The sequence below is a fragment of the Pseudophryne corroboree genome, chromosome 5 (genome assembly GCF_028390025.1).
Source record: "Pseudophryne corroboree isolate aPseCor3 chromosome 5, aPseCor3.hap2, whole genome shotgun sequence".
Lineage (NCBI taxonomy): Eukaryota > Metazoa > Chordata > Amphibia > Anura > Myobatrachidae > Pseudophryne > Pseudophryne corroboree.
Genome location: NC_086448.1, coordinates 147,841,615 through 147,860,499, shown reverse-complemented (window position 1 = coordinate 147,860,499; position 18,885 = coordinate 147,841,615). Strand labels below are relative to the sequence as shown.

Below are 18,885 nucleotides of genomic sequence, written 5' to 3'. Positions count from 1 at the left end.
TCTGCAACCTATGAAAAAAGCAGTGACATTTGTAGCAGTATTTTGCTTGTACATGTCTTGCCCAAAATACGTCCGACTCAGCATGAGCCCCTCAGAGAGAAGGAGCAAATTAGGTACCCATTTACCAACAGGACGGCATGGTGCAACTACTCGGGCCTCAACACACAGCTATATCAGCAGCATGGGAGGCTTTGTGGCATGTGTGAGCTGGGGTTGCTGTGTGGCACTACATTGTGGTGCTGGGAGTATTTACACATTATTCTTTTTCATAACATCACCAGCATATGTTATTGTCAATTTTATTGGTGTCGGCTCCCACAAGTTACTTGCCCTGGGGCACCCACACACCTTTAATCCAGGCCTGCTGATCTGCACATAGTGGCGTAGATGTGCAGTTTAGGCACATGTCACATACCCCCAACTGCTGTTCCAGGTGGCATAGTCCTGATTGGAATAGGCTGTCCACCCATACTGCCAGTCGGTGTGCGTTTCCCAGCTCCAGGGTAGTTGGGGAAATCTTCCTGCTCTCTCTGTCCGGATCACCTCTGGGACATTGTTGTGGCAACGTCCAAAAGAGAGAGAACTTTATTTGCGCAGCACCTCATTTTTCCATAGTCTTGAAATTCTTTTATTATAAGGTTATCACCTTGTTACAACATTGTATTTCACATTGAGAAGAACTTGGGAGACATTACAAGATAACAAAAACAAAGATAGAAAACCATATTCATAATTGCGACAAGAGAGCTAATTGTAGGCTGATTGTGATTAGCATTGCATTCTGTTTAAGAAAGTGGGGTTACTGGTTAATTATATACAGACAGAACTCTATACATGTCACACATACCCAACACATATATACTGTATATTCCCATTTTGCTGTGTAGTGCTGCCCTCTAGTGTCAAGATATTAAATCGATCCAAAGATTGTTTAAACTGATTTTAAGGAAAATCTGCTGTGCATCCTCTTTAGTAAAGGTGTATACTTACACACTGGGCGTTTTTGCCCAGTGTGTATGCACAGCGATGATGTGAACATCGCTGGTAGGAAAAACGCTCAGTGCATACACACTGAGCAATTTTTACCTGGACCAGCGATGTTCACGGGGGGTGAACCACTTTCCACAGTAGGAGACCGTGGAAAGTTCTTCACTCGGCTGTTAAAACAGCCCGATTAACGGCGGCGGTCAGCGATGATGAGGGAGCGCACATCAGTACTCACCGCTCATCGCCATACACACTGGCCGAGTTTGAGCTCAAAGTAGCACAAAACGTTAAAAGTGAGCTACTTTGAGCTCAAAATCGACTAGCATGTATGGGCCTTTAGTCGTGTTCACATCTCACAATTTTATAAATTCCATACCAGTGTCTCATTCATACATCACTTGTTTCACTGATTTTCCAACTGAATTAACACATTGATAACAAAAAACAACTTTTAACGTCAATTTTGAATTCATGTGACTTCAGTTAAAAAATATGTGGCAGAAACAGAAGCAGAATATTTTTTTGTTTTGTTATTACATCTTCTTTTTCTTCTTCTATAAAATAAGACTGGCTATTCACCACCAAAACAGTCATAAATATTACAGATGATACAACTTTGATACTGTACATGAGGTTAAATGCCACAGATTGTATATTGATCCGGCAAAATTGGAATGGGAAAGAACATTTTGTCCGGTATCCAATTAGCCTCAGTAATTCACTGCAGCTAATTACCACCGACGGCACTTATTGGGGATTTTGTAAACCAAATCCCTAAAAACTAGCTTTTTTTCCGCGATCACGGCCCCAAAGATACATAGATTTGTGATTTTTCATGGATCTTATGTATTTTTGTGACATAACGGTACATTTTTCGTACACAAAAAATGAGGGCCTAATTGGATAAGCCCCCCAAAAATCTGGGAACAAAACAAAAATTGCGAAGAAACATTTTCAGGACTAATTGGATACCCCACTTTGTGTAGCTACATGATCCACTCGCACAGTAAAGTTGATATACAGTAGGGCTCAGTATTAGAATTCATATGCAAAGGATAAATAGAAGTCCTGTTAGAACCTTGTGGTAATCGGGTAAAATATTTTAGAGAGGTCTAGAATACAGTTAGTGCAACATGGATGTTGATGTTATAAATAAAGAGTTGTAGGACCCACTTTGGGCTTTTGCTGGGGTGTGATTAAGATAGGAGACTGCCAGATCAGAACAGGAGAATGAAGAAACTCTTGAGTGCAGAAGGTATTGCAGAGAGGTGCAGAGTTGATAGAACTGAGATTTCTGCGGCATGAGAAGCTTGGTTGAGTTACAGTAAAGTTTTGGAATGGTGAACTCCCTCTGCTATGCTGGAGTGCATCTATAAAACTAAAAAGTATTTATAGAAATCCCTTTGTGGATTGTCTTACTAATGACTAGGACAGTGCATAGATGTGGGCATCCAGTAAAATGGGAAGTAGTTACCATATCGGCGTTCGTGATCCCGGTGGTCAGTATGCCGGCGCAAGTATCTCGACACATGTCGGAATGCTGGTGCTAGAATCCCCATCGCTGGGGTCCCAAACTAAAGTATGCTGGGGAGGACTAGGGTTAGGCTGTGGGGCGGGAGGGTCAGGTTTAGGCTGTGGGGGGGGGGGGGGGTTTAGGGTTAGGTTGCGGAAGGGGAGGGTCAGGGTTAGGATGCGGAAGGGGAGGGTCAGGGTTAGGATGCGGAAGGGGAGGGTCAGGGTTAGGCTTTGTGTAGCGAGGCTTAGGGTAAGGGTGCGGAAGGGGAGGGTCATGGTTAGGCTGCGGAAGGGGAGTGCCAGGGTTAGGCTGCGGGGCGGGAGGCTTAAGGTTAGGGGGAAAGTTAGGATTAGGGTTCCTTTAGTACGGAGCTCCTGTCGGGATTTAGAACACTTGGGTTGCCGGAGATGATATTTAGACTGCAGGCATCTTAACTGCCTTTCTCCTTACCCCAACCCAGTAAAATAATTATAGGAAAAAACACGTTTTATTAGTGATGTTCAACAATTAAGAATACATATTAAGTAGAATTCAGAACACTAGTCCTTTTCATGCACTATAACAACATCTCAAAGAAAGGGGCTTTCTCATATTCTCAATATGTTTTTTTTTTCTTTCAATAAAGCTTATAACTGATCCATTGTTCCATAGAAATCGTCTAGAATGCTATATTAATTTACACTTGCACAGAGACTGCAAATACAATTCTAGATGCTTGAGAGTCAGGAATGATTAATGCATCATTGGTAGTGTGGCTCCCAAGGGACATTCAGAACAGATAAGCAGATTATTTTTTTTAAATAGTGCAATTTTCTTCGTATTTAAATGTAATTTAATTATGATCTTGATCAAAGCTAGACATGGATGTTTCTCATAACCATAACAATGGTAAAACATGTCTAATTGCAACCACATAAATTTGGTGCAGAGTCCGTTTTGTTATTTTTTCAAATCCTAAATCGTGTTCTCAAAAATAACTGAATATAATTAAAGAAAATATTGTATTGATGAGGGACTGAGGGAAAATGCTTTGTATATTTCTGTTTAAAAAATGAAATTTAAATATTAGACATCATTAGGACTTAGGCCTAATTCAAACCTGATTGCAGCAGCAAATTTGTTAGCTTATGGCAAACCCATATACAGTGCGGGGAGGGGGGGGGGGGTGCAGATATAACATGTGCAGAGAATTAGATTTGGGTGGGGTGTGTTCGAACTGAAATCTAAATTGCAGTGTAAAAATAAAGCAGCCAGTATTTACCCTGCACAGAAACAATGGCCCTCATTCCGAGTTGTTCGCTCGCAAGGCGAATTTAGCAGAGTTGCTCAGGCTAAGCCTACGCCTACTGGGAGTGTATCTTAGCTTCTTAAAATTGCGACCGATGTATACGCAATATTGCGATTACAAACTACTTAGCAGTTTCTGAGTAGCTTCAGACTTACTCGGCATCTGCGATCAGTTCAGTGCTTGTCGTTCCTGGTTTGACGTCATAAACACACCCAGCGTTCGCCCAGACACTCCCCCGTTTCTCCGGCCACTCCTGCGTTTTTTCCGGAAACGGTAGCGTTTTTATCCACACGCCCCGAAAACGCCGTGTTTCCGCCCAGTAACACCCATTTCCTGTCAATCACACTACGATCGCCGGAGCGATGAAAAAGCCGTGAGTAAAAATACTATCTCCATTGTAAAATTACTTGGCGCAGTCGCAGTGCGAATATTGCGCATGCGTACTAAGCGGAATTTCACTGCGATGCGATGAAAAATACAGAGCGAACGACTCGGAATGAGGGCCAATGTAACCAGTGCTGAAAGTAGGGTGGTACGGAGTACCATTTAGAGATATGGTGGTGGTACTCTGTACCACCAGCCCACCGCAGGGTCTCTGTCCGCAATAAGCATGCAACCGCTGGTAACGAGCAAGAAACCCCTGACAATGAGCAGTTAACACCTGGCAATGAGCAAGAAACTCCTGGCAACAAGCATGTAGGGCAGTAAGTCCTACTAGAGGCATTATGTGTGTAAGCGGCACTGCAGGGGGCATTATGTGTGTAAGCGACACTAGTGGGGCATTATGTGTGCAAGCAGCACAGCAGGGGGCATTGTGTGTGTAAGCGGCACTACAGGGGGGCATTATGCGTGTAAGCGGCACTAAAATGCCATGGGGGGGTGCAAACTGTGTAATTACACCACAACATGTATAGCATTACCTAGGAGTGTCAGGAATGCTGGTGCTGCCAGGAACAGATGCAGAAAGCTGTATCTTTTGCCATGAAACCACTGGCAGCATGTAAATAGAAGCCTTATTGTGGGGCATAATTTGTAAGGGGCATTTTTGTGTGTGGAACACAGGGCTGCCATCAGAAATTGTGGGGCCCGGGACTGACAAAAAGGGCAGGGCCCCCCACCCTTTTCCAGGAGAAAGGTGGGACGCATAGGTGGGCGGAGCTGTGAATAATGTGGGTTGAGCTAGAGCGGGACATCAATTGGTGCGTAAACCAGTTTAAAAATAAATTGCCAAAGTTTGGGCTGTGGGTGTAACATGTTAATCTATCAATCATATAATCTATACCTGTACTATAAAAATACAGAAATATAGGAGAGAAAACGTCTGTAAATTCACACACCCACAGAAAACCAGAATCTATACTAAATATATAGTGAAAGCCACATCAATTCTACATACACACACCTAAATCCGGATTCACATAAAATACACTGCTCAAAAAAATAAAGGGAACACTTAAACAACACAATGTAACTCCAAGTCAATCACACTTCTGTGAAATCAAACTGTCCACTTAGGAAGCAACACTGATTGACAATCAGTTTCACATGCTGTTGTGCAAATGGAATAGACAACAGGTGGGAATTATAGGCAATTAGCAAGACACCCCCTATAAAGGAGTTGTTCTGCAGGTGGTGACCACAGACCACTTCTCAGCTCCTATGCTTTCTGGCTGATGTTTTGGTTACTTTTGAAAGCTGGCGGTGCTTTCACTTTAATGGTAGCATGAGACTGAGTCTACAACCCACACAAGTGGCTCAGGTACTGCAGCTCATCCAGGATGGCACATCAATGCGAGCTGTGGCAAGAAGGTTTGCTGTGTCTGTCAGCGTAGTGTCCAGAGCATGGAGGCGCTACCAGGAGACAGGCCAGTACATCAGGAGACGTGGAGGAGGCCGTAGGAGGGCAACAACCCAGCAACCGGACCGCTACCTCCGCCTTTGTGCAAGGAGGAACAAGAGGAGCACTGCCAGAGCCCTGCAAAATGACCTCCAGCAAGCCACAAATGTGCATGTGTCTACTCAAACGATCAGAAACAGACTCCATGAGGGTGGTATGGGGGCCCGACGTCCACAGGTGGGGGTTGTGCTTACAGCCCAACACCATGCAGGACGTTTGGCATTTGCCAGAGAACACCAAGATTGGCAAATTCGCCACTGGCGCCTTGTGCTCTTCACAGATGAAAGCAGGTTTTCACTGAGCACATGTGGCAGACGTGACAGAGTCTAGAGACGCCAAGGAGAACGTTCTGCTCCCTGCAACATCCTCCAGCATGACTGGTTTGGCAGTGGGTCAGTAATGGTGTGGGGTGGCATTTCTTTGGGGGGCCGCACAGCCCTCCATGTGCTCGCCAGAGGTAGCCTGACTGCCATTAGGTACCGAGATGAGATCCTCAGACCCCTTGTGAGACCATATGCTGGTGCGGTTGGCCCTGGGTTCCTCCTAATGCAAGACAATGCTAGACCTCATGTGGCTGGAGTGTGTCAGCAGTTCCTGCAAGACGAAGGCATTGATGCTATGGACTGGCCCGCCCGTTCCCCAGACCTGAATCCAATTGAGCACATCTGGGACATCATGTCTCGCTCCATCCACCAACGCCACGTTGCACCACAGACTGTCCAGGAGTTGGCGGATGCTTTAGTCCAGGTCTGGGAGGAGATGCCTCAGGAGACCATCCGCCACCTCATCAGGAGCATGCCCAGGCGTTGTAGGGAGGTCATACAGGCACGTGGAGGCCACACACACTACTGAGCCTGATTTTGACTTGTTTTAAGGACATTACATCAAAGTTGGATCAGCCTGTAGTGTGTTTTTCCACTTTAATTTTGAGTGTGACTCCAAATCCAGACCTCCATGGGTTAATAAATTTGATTTCCATTGATAATTTTTGTGATTTTGTTGTCAGCACATTCAACTATGTAAAGAACAAAGTATTTAATAAGAATATTTCATTCATTCAGATCTAGGATGTGTTATTTTAGTGTTCCCTTTATGAGCAGTGTACATTGAAAAAGCCACATCCACATAGAACAAAATATTACATAATCAACAAAATAAATCAAAATGAAAGCTGCCGTCTTTTTTTAAACCATTCTCTTCTATGCGTCAGTATACTGATCTTGTCGGGATTTTGACAGGTGTTGGGATTCCGACAGCCAGGATCTTAACCACATCCCTACCCTATGTATTATATGTTTTAGTGACTTGTTGGGCTTTGCAATTGTGATTAGTAAGCTTTGCTTTTATGATTTATGCCTTAGGTCTGTCAAGGTGTGTGCACTGTCACGGCCGAAACAAAGTGGAAATAAGTTCTGACAAGTTGCACGTACTGTCTATCCCTAAAATTGTGCTTTTTAAAATGCAATATAAAAGTTGGTATTTCTCTTTATAAAAGATATGATCCACTGGAAAACTATTCAGTGACCTTCCCAGAATGGAATTAATGAATAGACTTCCTTAGGATAACCTTTGTGATTATTTACTCTGCTGTCAAGAAAATACAATGCATAGCTGGAGTTATAAGGAGAGAGAATTGACAGCATTGGAAAGGAATGAGTTAAACATCTTGTGAGGGGTGGACCTAGCTGGAAGGAAAGTACAGCCCTTTGGAAAAGGGGAGGGATAGTATATATAGGGAAGGATAGGCCATTTTGTCTCTCTCTTGCTAGTGAAATTGTCTTGTGCTGGTTGAGTGCTGCAGTGCAGAATATTCCCCAAAGTTGTTTTTACTGCATTTATTTCACATTAGCATATAACATGTCTTCCCGTCCTCGGCGGTCTGCTGGGACCCCAGCCCGCTACCGCATGTCTGGCGGTGGGACTGCGCCCGAAGACGGGGTGGCTGGCCAGGGGGATGGGGCCACGTCCCCTGGGGCCTCCACAGGGGCAGGAAGGCAGGCAGGACGGCGGGCCGGGTCTGCCTCGCCGCGTGAGGCCAGGGCGGCGTTGCCGTCTGGGCGCGAGCGGCGGGGTGGGCCGGGGGCTCCTCCAGGTCGCCCGGGGGTGAGAGGGCAGCAGCCCTCACCTCCGAGCGCTGCAGAGGACTCATTGGTGGCCAGTGCCCGCGGGCGAGCGCAGGCGCGCCGCGCCGGGCGCCCGTCGGTGGAGCCGCTATCGGCTCCGACTACTCCCCCCTTGCCGAGGCCGAGTGGTAGTGCCAGGCGGGGGGGGGGGGGAGCCGGGCGGGATGCGTCGCTGAGCCGAGCGAGGCCTGTCGCGGGGCCTCGCCCGGCGGAGGTGCCGGAGGTCCGTGCCGGTGGTTCGCGGGCGGGAAGCAGTGGGACGCGCGCACGGCGTGCGCGCCCACGGTCGCCTCAGGCGGCGTCGCTCGCACACGAGTGCGCGCAGCGGCGCCGCAGGCCTCCTCGTCTCCCCATCCCTCTCCCTTTCAGCCGGAACCCGGCGAGGGTTAGGGGGGGAGGAGGAGGGGCAGCGATCAACCAGGTGTTCACAGGGAGGGGAGTTTAAGGGATATTTCCCGATGCGGGGCCCACCCGGCAAGCGGAGGTAGCTCCAGCCGGCGGGGGGTGGGTGCCCCCTGGGACTACCAAGGGGATGGACTGCACGGCACAGGCCAGGCTGCAGGTGCCGGAGGTTCCGGGTGGGGGACTGGGCCGCGGAGCCTCAGGGGCGCAGGCGGTTCCCCACCTGGCCCATCTGGGCGCCGGGCAGCGGGGCACCGTGGGACAAATCCTGGGAGCCGGGTGGATCGGCGCACGTCGCCGCCGGCCCGGGAGCCCGCGGGGGTTGGTGCTACGTCCTGGGGTGGTACTGACCCTCCCAGTACGCTGGCGTCGGCCCTAGCCCGGAGGTGGCAAGCGGGTGTCTGCAGCCCAGCGGGTTGCTCGCGCCTGCCGCGAGCTAGGTGTGGCCGCGTCGCAACTCCATCAGCAGCCCGGGCGGGGCGGATGGGAGTTTTTGGAGGAAACGCCCGCCCCCCGGGGTGCGAGGCACGCGCCGCGACTGCTGTCTGGGTCCTCTTCCCCTTCTTCTCCTACAGGTGAGCGGAGGGACGCGGTGATGACAGAGTCAGAAGACGAGGATGTCGGTTCTGTCGCGCCGGAGGATTCCGGATCTGAGCAGTCGACGGCATCAGGTGAGACGGAACAGTTGGGTTCGGGCTCTTGCACGCGATCGAGTTCCCGCAGCTCCTCTTCTTCTCCCTCTTCCTCCTCTTCTTCCTCCCTGTCGTCGCAAGCGTCCGAAGTCAGTAGCACGACTAGGGCGAAGAAACGCGCGACGAAATTCGCCAAGAGGGCGGCGGGGCAGCAGGCAAAGCGGAAGAGGCGAAGGCGGCTTAGCGGGGACGCTCGCAGGGCCAAGAAGCGGCGCGACCTGCCCGGCGTGGTTCGCTGCGAGTATACTGCAGTTATGCGGGGGCTCAGGGACAGCTGCCGCAGAAAGATTCGCAGGGGGGACTTTGTCGATGTGTTCGTCTTGACAAAAGACGCGAAGAAGGACTTTAAGGCGGCTGCAGCGAAGAAGGGCATAGGGGCCGAGGCCTTCCGTACCTTCGATAACTGGCTGGCTGGTTTTTGGGTCTTCGCGGCTTGTTACCTAGAGGATAGGCCGGACGAGCACATGAATATCATTCGGTATCTGCATCTCGTACATGATATGCAACGCACGTCGTCAGGCACTGAATGGCGTAGATATGATGAGGAGTTCCGGGAGAAGCAGGACGGGTTACAGGTGATGGACTTTTGGTTTAAGGACGTGGAGGTCTGGCTCAAGGTCACTCGGGCCTCGCAACAGGGTAAGGAGCCCCGGAGCTCGGGGGCGGACGGGCACCGCGCAGGATCGTCCGCCCATGGGCCCGGCGCGGACGGCGGATCGGCGAAGCCAGGGAGGTCGGCCGTCCGTGCAGGGGGGCAGGCCGCCACAAAGGGAAAATGCTTCGCGTTTAACAACGCGACATGTTCCTTTGGCAAGCAGTGTCGGTTTCGACACTCATGCCTGCAATGTGGCGGTTCCCACCCGGCCTCCTCCTGCTTCAAAGGTAGTCGCCAAGGTACCCGGGGTAAACAAACTTACCCAAGATCGAGCGGGAGCGCTCCGCAGAGCACCAACGCCAATTAATTTGGATACAATGGGCAAGTGGTTGGATTGGTATCCAAATAGGGTCGATGCGTTATTTTTGTTTTCAGGTTTTCGCTTTGGTTTTCGTTTGCCTGTTGCGAGCGATGTTACGGCAAGGGCCCATAGGAACCTCCAGTCTGCTCGGGCCTTGCCTTTGGTACTGCGGGAGAAGGTAGATAAAGAGGTCAGGCTGGGCAGGATGGAGGAGCCGTTTCCATCTCCCCAGTGGGGGTGGTTCCCAAGAAGACTCCAGGCGCTTTTAGGCTTATCCAGCATCTTTCTTACCCGTCGGGGGCGTCGGTCAACGACGCGATACCACCAGCTCATTGCTCGGTGGTGTATCAATCGTTTGACGAGGCGTTGGAGCTGGTCCGCAGCTACGGTGCTGGGGCCCTCATGGCTAAGATTGATGTTGAGTCCGCTTTTCGGTTGCTGCCGGTACATCCGGACTCATTTCGCTTTATGGGTTTCCGGATTGGAACGGAATACTTCATCGACAAATGCTTGCCAATGGGATGTTCTGTTTCCTGTTCATACTTCGAACGATTTAGCACATTTTTACATTGGTGCGTGGAGTCTTCGTCGGGAGGTCACGGGGTCGCCCATTACCTCGATGACTTCCTATGTGCGGGACCAGCGAACTCACCGCGATGCGGCGACTTGCTTTTCAGCGTCCGAGCTCTGCTTTGTCACTTCGGAGTTCCCGTGGCCGAAGATAAAACAGAGGGGCCGGTCTCCTGTTTGTCGTTTTTGGGAATTGAGATTGACACGGTGGAGGGATCGTGCCGTCTGCCTAGAGACAAAGTGGTGAAGCTCCGCGACGCTATTTGCCGGTTCGAGGGGTTGCGCAAGGTGAAACTGCGGCAGGCGCAATCCTTGCTGGGCATGTTGAACTTTGCTTGTCGGGTGATCCCGATGGGCAGGGTTTTCTGCCGGAAGCTAGAAAGGGCGACTGCGGGGTGTGCCAGGCCACACCATTTCGTACGCTTGTCCGCTGAAGTTAAAAGGGATCTGGCCGTATGGGCCACGTTCCTGGAGGACTTCAACGGGGTGTGTATATGGCAGGCCCCAACGGCCGACAGCTCTAAGTTGCAGCTGTTCACCGACGCTGCGGGTGCCTCTGGATTCGGATGCTATCTGGAGGGATCTCGGTGTGCGGTTTCGTGGCCGGCGGGGTGGCATCGCGAAGGTTTGACTACGGACCTTTTGCTTCTGGAGCTTTTCCCCATTATGGTGGCGCTGGAGGTCTGGGGCGATCGGCTGGCTCATCGCAGCATCTTGTTTAGGTGTGACAATCTGGGCGTGGTGCATGCGATAAATAACCAGAGGGCGAAGTCGCTGGTCGTTCTGCGGGTGCTGGGACAGTTGCTGTTGACATGCCTACGTCGGAACGTGTGGTTCCGCGCGCAGCACGTGCCGGGGCTGGAGAACGGAATTGCCGACGCTCTGTCGCGTGGGCAATGGGAAAGGTTTTGTTTGTTGGCACCCGAGGCCGACGAGCATGGTTTTCATTGTCCCGGTTATGTTTGGCAGGTGATCGGGCCGGACTGGAGGGTCTAGCGTTGCGGTCAGTCGCGCCAACCACGCTTAAGGCTTACGGACAAGCTTGGAGCGAGTGGGAGGAGTTTGTTCACGGACGAAGTCAGCAAGGTAAGAGCGGGCATCGGATGATGCTTTCTTTTATTTGGCAGCTGTATGTTTCGGGTAGGTCCAGAGCGGTGGTATCACGGTACTTGGCTGGGATTTCGTTTTTCAGCAAAATAAAGGGTGTCCCCGACGTGACTAAGAGTGGGATTCAGCTGAAGGCGATGAAAGGATGGGCGCGAGTCGCGCCGACGCCGCCCGACAGGAGGCGGCCCATTGATGCGGCCTTGTTGCCGGCTGTCATTAGGGCGGTTGGAGGTGTCGCGTCGTCCATGTTTGAGTCGCTGTTGTTCAGTTTGGCGTTCTCAATGGCTTACCACGGGGCCTTTAGGGTTTCGGAATTGGTAGCGCCTTCTAAGCGAGCAGATTCGCGCATGCTTGTCGGGGACGTGGTGGTGGGTGAGAGGTCCTTGCTATGCAGATTGCGTCGCTCTAAGACGGACCAGGTGGGGAGAGGTCGATGGGTCACCTTGGTTCCGGCAATTGAGGAGAGCGTTTGCCCAGTTAGGTTGGCTGTGCAATATGAGGCAGTACGGCCCGACGGTCGGGGGTCGTGGCTGCTACACTATAAAGGGCTGCCGGTGACGAAATATCAATTTCGTTGGATGCTCGGGCGCTGTCTTGCGAGCTTGGGCCTTCCACCCGCTGCGTTCGGGACGCATTCCTTCCGCATAGGGGCTGCGACGTCGGCTGCGGCGGCGGGATTTTCCATGGCTGAGATCCAGGCGGTGGGGCGATGGAAGTCGTCGAGTTACAGACGGTATATTCGCCCCGTTGCGTGAGATGTTAGCTCGCGCGTAGTTTGTTGTTTAATTATAGTTGTCCAGTCATGTTGTACAGTTCAGTACGTTATGGTGTTGTGCGTGTGTTTGTCTTCCCCCTTTTTATCCTACTCAGGGATTAGCTACTCGCCGTTGCTGGAGTTATTTTGCGATTTTTTGCCTGACTTGACGGACTAAATTCTAATCCACAATTCGGCTGATCTGTTCTAATCAGAGTCCCTCAGCAGGTCTTTACGCTTTCACATCCAGATGAGTTCTTAAATGTTTTACCCCATTTTTTAACCCCCCCCCCTGTTTATTTTCTTAAATTTTGTTTTAATCTTTCCCATTTGTGTGTTCTTGTTCAAAGTGCTTCAAATTGGCTAGAAGCTCCTGCAGATCGGCTAGGCCGTGACTGCTGCAATATTCGGTAGCAAAATTTTTTTCTGTTTGGCAGATCCTTCAGGTTAACGCAATGACAAACAGTGGCATAGATATCGAGTAACCAATTTTACCCCTTTTTCCTCCTCTTCAGGTTGGTTTGCTGATGGCTTGCCCGTTTGGGTGGTGGGTCACTCGTATGTCTTTTGGGCAGCAAAGTTCTTGGCCTCGGAGGGGGCTCAGCGGTTTCCTAGGGCTCAGGGAATTAGATGGCTTGGTTGGCGAGGAATGATGTGGAATGATCTGAGGAATAGACTAGTCAGTCAGGCCAGCAAGCATGGAGTCCCCAAGGTACTGGTTGTCCATCTAGGTGGCAACGACCTTGGGAAGGGGACTTCTTTGGAGCTACGGTGTGCCATGATACAGGATCTGGCAAGGGTGGCCGCAGCATGGACCAATTGTGTATTGGTATTTTCCCTGATGGTGCCAAGGTTGGTTTGGCGAGGTGTGAAGGACGGTCACGTTATGGATGAGGCCAGAAAGAAGGTGAATGGGGCGGTGGCGAAGTGGGTGCTGTCCCACGGAGGCAAAGTAGTTCGCCACCCTAGGATTCGGTTCCGAGACAGTCACCTTTTTCGGCCTGATGATGTGCATCTATCCAATGAGGGGATGATGTTTTTCCTGGAGGATCTGTTCCTAGTGTTGCAGGAGTTAGGGTGAGGTTATGGTGGCGGTGCGAAGTCTCTGGGGAGGAGTCTTTCGCTGTTGGCGGAAAAGAACGGCAGTTTTGTAGTTGTATGGTAAGCTGTAGTGATTTACAGTTTGATTTGGTTTAGGTGCACTCACCTCCATCGACTTATTGGCCGCTCGACCACCCGACCGGGAGGCAGCGGAATGGGCACCCATCAGGGTGGGAAGTCACTGTGGGGGTTGAGCTAGCACCTATTAGCGTTTTGATAGTTTGTAATTAAATTAGGATGGTTTTGATTTTAGCATTTTAAGGTTAGCGTCAGTTTAATAGAGCCGTTCTTTTTTCTGCCACCATATGCCGGCTGATTCGGCATCTTAACAAAGTTTTCATTTACAGGTTTGCTATGGTTAGGGTCAAATAAATAGCTAGCAATTTTTCTGCCAAATTCAAGTCTCCGTGTCTTTATTTATTGGTATTAGAGGTAACGAATGCTTTACTTAAAATGAAGGGGTCCACCAAATGTCACTAGGATGTTTAGGAGAGAGAATTGACAGCATTGGAAAGGAATGAGTTAAACATCTTGTGAGGGGTGGACCTAGCTGGAAGGAAAGTACAGCCCTTTGGAAAAGGGGAGGGATAGTATATATAGGGAAGGATAGGCCATTTTGTCTCTCTCTTGCTAGTGAAATTGCCTTCCCGCCCTGTTGGTAGAGGTTCTGGCACGGAGTGCCTTGGCATTGAATTGTTGGCTGGTTTTATCGTTGGCTATTTATTGGCGGAAAAGAACGGCAGTTTTGTAGTTGTATGGTAAGCTGTAGTGATTTACAGTTTGATTTGGTTTAGGTGCACTCACCTCCATCGACTTATTGGCCGCTCGACCACCCGACCGGGAAGCAGCGGAATGGGCACCCAGCAGGGTGGGAAGTCACTGTGGGGGTTGAGCTAGCCCCTATTACCGTTTTGATAGTTTGTAATTAAATTAGGATGGTTTTGATTTTAGCATTTTAAGGTTAGCGTCAGTTTAATAGAGCCGTTCTTTTTTCTGCCACCATATGCCGGCTGATTTGGCATCTTAACAAAGTTTTCATTTACAGGTTTGCTATGGTTAGGGTCAAATAAATAGCTAGCAATTTTTCTGCCAAATTCAAGTCTGCGTGTCTTTATTTCTTGGTATTAGAGGTAACGAATGCTTTACTTAAAATGAAGGGGTCCACCAAATGTCACTAGGATGTTTATAGCAATTACAGCTCAAGGACATATTTGGCCAGAGATACGGTACATTCATATTTTGACCACTGTGTATTAGTGGTCTTTTGAAAAGTGATAATATCTAGGCTATGACTTACCTGGGTGGTTTATCACTTATTAATATGTCAACCCCTGCCTTTCTAATGAAAAATTTATCTCGCTATTTGATTTTAATTATTTTGAGCGACATCCATAATGCTAATGTCAACACAGACTTACTATTTGCCGAATAAAGTAAGGTAGCCTGCAGAAATGAGTTTCATTTGGCTATGCACAGTTTTACACATAAGGACCTTTCTTAACTTTCTTACCTCTTTTTCATCTCACAGGTACAGCGAGAGCTTGCAGCTGTTATAGCCCTGAAAGCAAGAAAATCCGGTAAGCATGAATGGATCAGTGGCACATAAATTACTTTTGTGTCTGATGGTATACGCAGTATTACTGTGCACTTTCAATCATGTATTTTCAAATTCTTATTCCCAACTCTACCTATGTTGGATTTGTTCACTGAATTACATAGTTGATGAGGTTGAAAAGAGGCAAAATGCCCATCGGGTTCAACCTGTATTCTGTATTAAGCTGTGCACGTTATAATGCACCAGCTGAAGTAATGGTTTCGTACCAATTGTCAACTATATTTCGTACAACTCCCAGATACCTAATGTCAATAGATGAAATGCTATAGCCTTGGATACTTTTTTCAGCTAGAAAGCTGTCCAATCTGTTTTTAAATGCATTTACAGAGTCTGCCACTATTACCTTCTCCGGTAGGGAGTTCCAAATCCTTATTTCCCTTACGGTGAAGAACCCTTTCCTACGTTTGTACAGAATTTTCTCTCCTCTAACCTCAGCGAGTGCTCACGTGTCCTATACAGAGTTCTATTAATAAACAAATCCCCTGTTAACTCCTTGTAATGACCCTTTACATATTTGAAGATATTAATAATATCTCCTCTTAGACGCCTCTTTTCTAGTGTATACATATTTAACCTAGTTAGCTTTTTCTCATACTCCAGTGTCTCTAACCCTTTAATCAGTTTAGTAGCGCGCCTTTGAACTCTTTCGAGTTCCCCAATATCCTTTTTATAATATGGTGCCCAGAATTGAACACAATATTCCAGGTGCGGACGTACCAATGATTTGTACAGCGGCAGGATTACATCCTCATCCCTTGTTTCAATACCCCGTTTTATGCAACAAGGACTTTAATTACCTTCTTTGCTGCATTTTGACACTGTGTACTGTTATTGAGCCTATTATCTGTGAGCACCCCCAAATCTTTTTCTACTACTGTTACCCCTATATTTTCCCCATTAAGTGAATAGGATGCAAGTTTGTTTTTAATCCCAAAACGCATAACTTTGCATTTTTCAGTATTGAACCTCATTCCCCATTTAGATGCCCAGGACTCAAATTTAAATAAGTCATTCTGTAGAGACTCCACATCTATTTCTGAATTAATTACCTTACACAGTTTAGCATCATCTGCAAAGATTGATACTGTGCTTCCCAGGCCTATTCCTAGGTCATTAATAAATATATTGAACAGTAGTGGGCCAAGTACGGACCCTTGCAGTATACCGCTGATTACTGGTGCCCAGCTGGAGAACATCCCATTGACCACTACTCGTTGTACCCTGTTACCCAGCCAGTTACCTATCCATGTACAAACAGTATTTCTCTGACGTCCTAAGTGGATGCTGGGACTCCGTAAGGACCATGGGGAATAGCGGCTCCGCAGGAGACTGGGCACAACTAAAGAAAGCTTTAGGACTACCTGGTGTGCACTGGCTCCTCCCACTATGACCCTCCTCCAGACCTCAGTTAGAATCTTGTGCCCGGCTGAGCTGGATGCACACTAGGGGCTCTCCTGAGCTCCTAGAAAAGAAAGTATATTTTAGTTTTTTTATTTTCAGTGAGATCTGCTGGCAACAGACTCACTACTACGAGGGACTAAGGGGAGAAGAAGCGAACCTACCTGACTGGAGATAGTTTGGGCTTCTTAGGCTACTGGACACCATTAGCTCCAGAGGGATCGAACACAGGACCCGACCTCGATCGTTCGGTCCCGGAGCCGCGCCGCCGTCCCCCTTACAGAGCCAGAAGCATGAAGATGGTCCTGAAAATCGGCGGCAGAAGACTTCGGTCTTCAACAAGGTAGCGCACAGCACTGCAGCTGTGCGCCATTGCTCCTCATGCACACCTCACACTCCGGTCACTGATGGGTGCAGGGCGCTGGGGGGGGCGCCCTGAGCAGCAATATTAAACACCTTGGCTGGCAAATCTACACAATATATAGTCATATAGGCTATATATGTGTAAAATACCCCTGCCAGAGATCCATAAAAAAGCGGGAGAAGTCCGCCGAAAAAGGGGCGGGGCTATCTCCCTCAGCACACTGGCGCCAATTTTTCTTCACAGTGCAGCTGGAAGACAGCTCCCCAGGCTCTCCCCTGTAGTTTTCAGGCTCAAAGGGGTTAAAAAGAGAGGGGGGGCACTAAATTTAGGCGCAATATTGTGTATACAAGCAGCTATTGGGAAAAAATCACTCAGTTATAGTGTTAATCCCTGCATTATATATAGCTCTGGTGTGTGCTGGCATACTCTCTCTCTGTCTCCCCAAAGGACTTTGTGGGGTCCTGTCCTCAGTCAGAGCATTCCCTGTGTGTGTGCGGTGTGTCGGTACGGCTGTGTCGACATGTTTGAGGAGGAAGGTTATGTGGAGGCGGAGCAGATGCCAATAAATGTGATGTCGCCCCCTGGGGGGCCGACACCAGAGTGGATGGATAGGTGGAAGGTAACCGACAGTGTCAACTCCTTACATAAAAGGCTGGATGACGTAACAGCTGTGGGACAGCCGGCTTCTCAGCCCGCGCCTGCCCAGGCGTCTCAAAGGCCATCAGGGGCTCAAAAACGCCCGCTACCTCAGATGGCAGACACAGATGTCGACACGGAGTATGACTCCAGTGTCGACGAGGTTGAGACATATACACAATCCACTAGGAACATCCGTTGCATGATTTCGGCAATAAAAAATGTGTTACACATTTCTGACATTAACCCAGGTACCACAAAAAAGGGGTTTTATGTTTGGGGAGAAAAAGCAGACAGTGTTTTGTTCCCCCATCAGATGAGTGAATGAAGTGTGTGAAGAAGCGTGGGTTCCCCCAATAAGAAACTGGTCATTTCTAAAAAGTTACTGATGGCGTACCCTTTCCCGCCAGAGGATAGGTCACGTTGGGAGATATCCCCTAGGGTGGATAAGACGCTCACACGTTTGTCAAAAAAGGTGGCACTGCCGTCTTAGAATACGGCCACTTTGAAGGAGCCTGCTGATAAAAAGCAGGAGGCTATCCTGAAGTCTGTATATACACACTCAGGTATTATACTGAGACCTGCAATTGCCTCAGCATGAATAGTGCTGCTGCAGCGTGGTCTATTACCCTGTCAGGACAGGGATACTATTTGCTAACCATAGAGCATATTAAAGACGTCGTCTTATATATGAGGGATGCACAGAGGGATATTTGCCGGCTGGCATCCAGGATTAATGCAATGTCCATTCTGCCAGGAGGGTATTAGGGACCCGGCAGTGGACAGGCGATGCTGACTTTAGAAGGCACATGAAGATTCTGCCTTATAAGGGTGAGGAATTGTTTGGGGATGGTCTCTGGGACCTCGTATCCACAGCAACTGCTGGGAAAATTTTTTTTTACCTCAAGTTTCCTCACAGCCTAAGAAAGCACCGTATTATAAAGGTACAGTCCTTTCGGCTTCAGAAAAGCAAGCGGGTCAAAGGCGCTACCTTTCTGCACAGAGACAAGGGAAGAGGGAAAAAGCTGCACCAGACAGCCAGTTCCCAGGATCAAAAATCTTCCCCCGCTTCCTCTGAGTCCACCGCATGACGCTGGGGCTCCACAGGTGGAGCCAGGTGCGGTGGGGGCGCGTCTCGGGAACTTCAGCGACCAGTGGGCTCGCTCACAGGTGGATCCCTGGGTTCTGCAAGTAGTATCACAGGGATACAAGCTGGAGTTCGAGGCGACTCCCCCTCGCCGTTACCTCAAATCAGCCTTGCCTGCTGCCCTCGAGGAGAGGTAGTACTGGCGGCAATTCACAAGCTGTAATTCCAGCAGGTGATAATCAAGGTACCCCTCCTTCAACAAGGCCGGGGTTACTATTCCACAATGTTTGTGGTACCGAAACCAGACGGTTCGGTGAGACCCATTCTAAAACTTGAACACTTATATACGAAGGTTCAAGTTCAAAATGGAATCGCTCAGGGCGGTTATTGCA

At 49.1% G+C, this 18,885-nt stretch overlaps 1 protein-coding gene across 1 annotated transcript in view; it reads left to right on the top strand.

Moving 5' to 3' along the window:
- RAPGEF5 (Rap guanine nucleotide exchange factor 5) overlaps positions 1-18,885 on the top strand; it is a 499,799-nt gene that overhangs the window by 219,136 nt on the left and 261,778 nt on the right. The window contains exon 7 of the mRNA XM_063921784.1: positions 14,922-14,970. Coding sequence (XP_063777854.1) covers positions 14,922-14,970 — 49 coding nt within the window. The remainder of the gene's footprint in view (positions 1-14,921; positions 14,971-18,885) is intronic.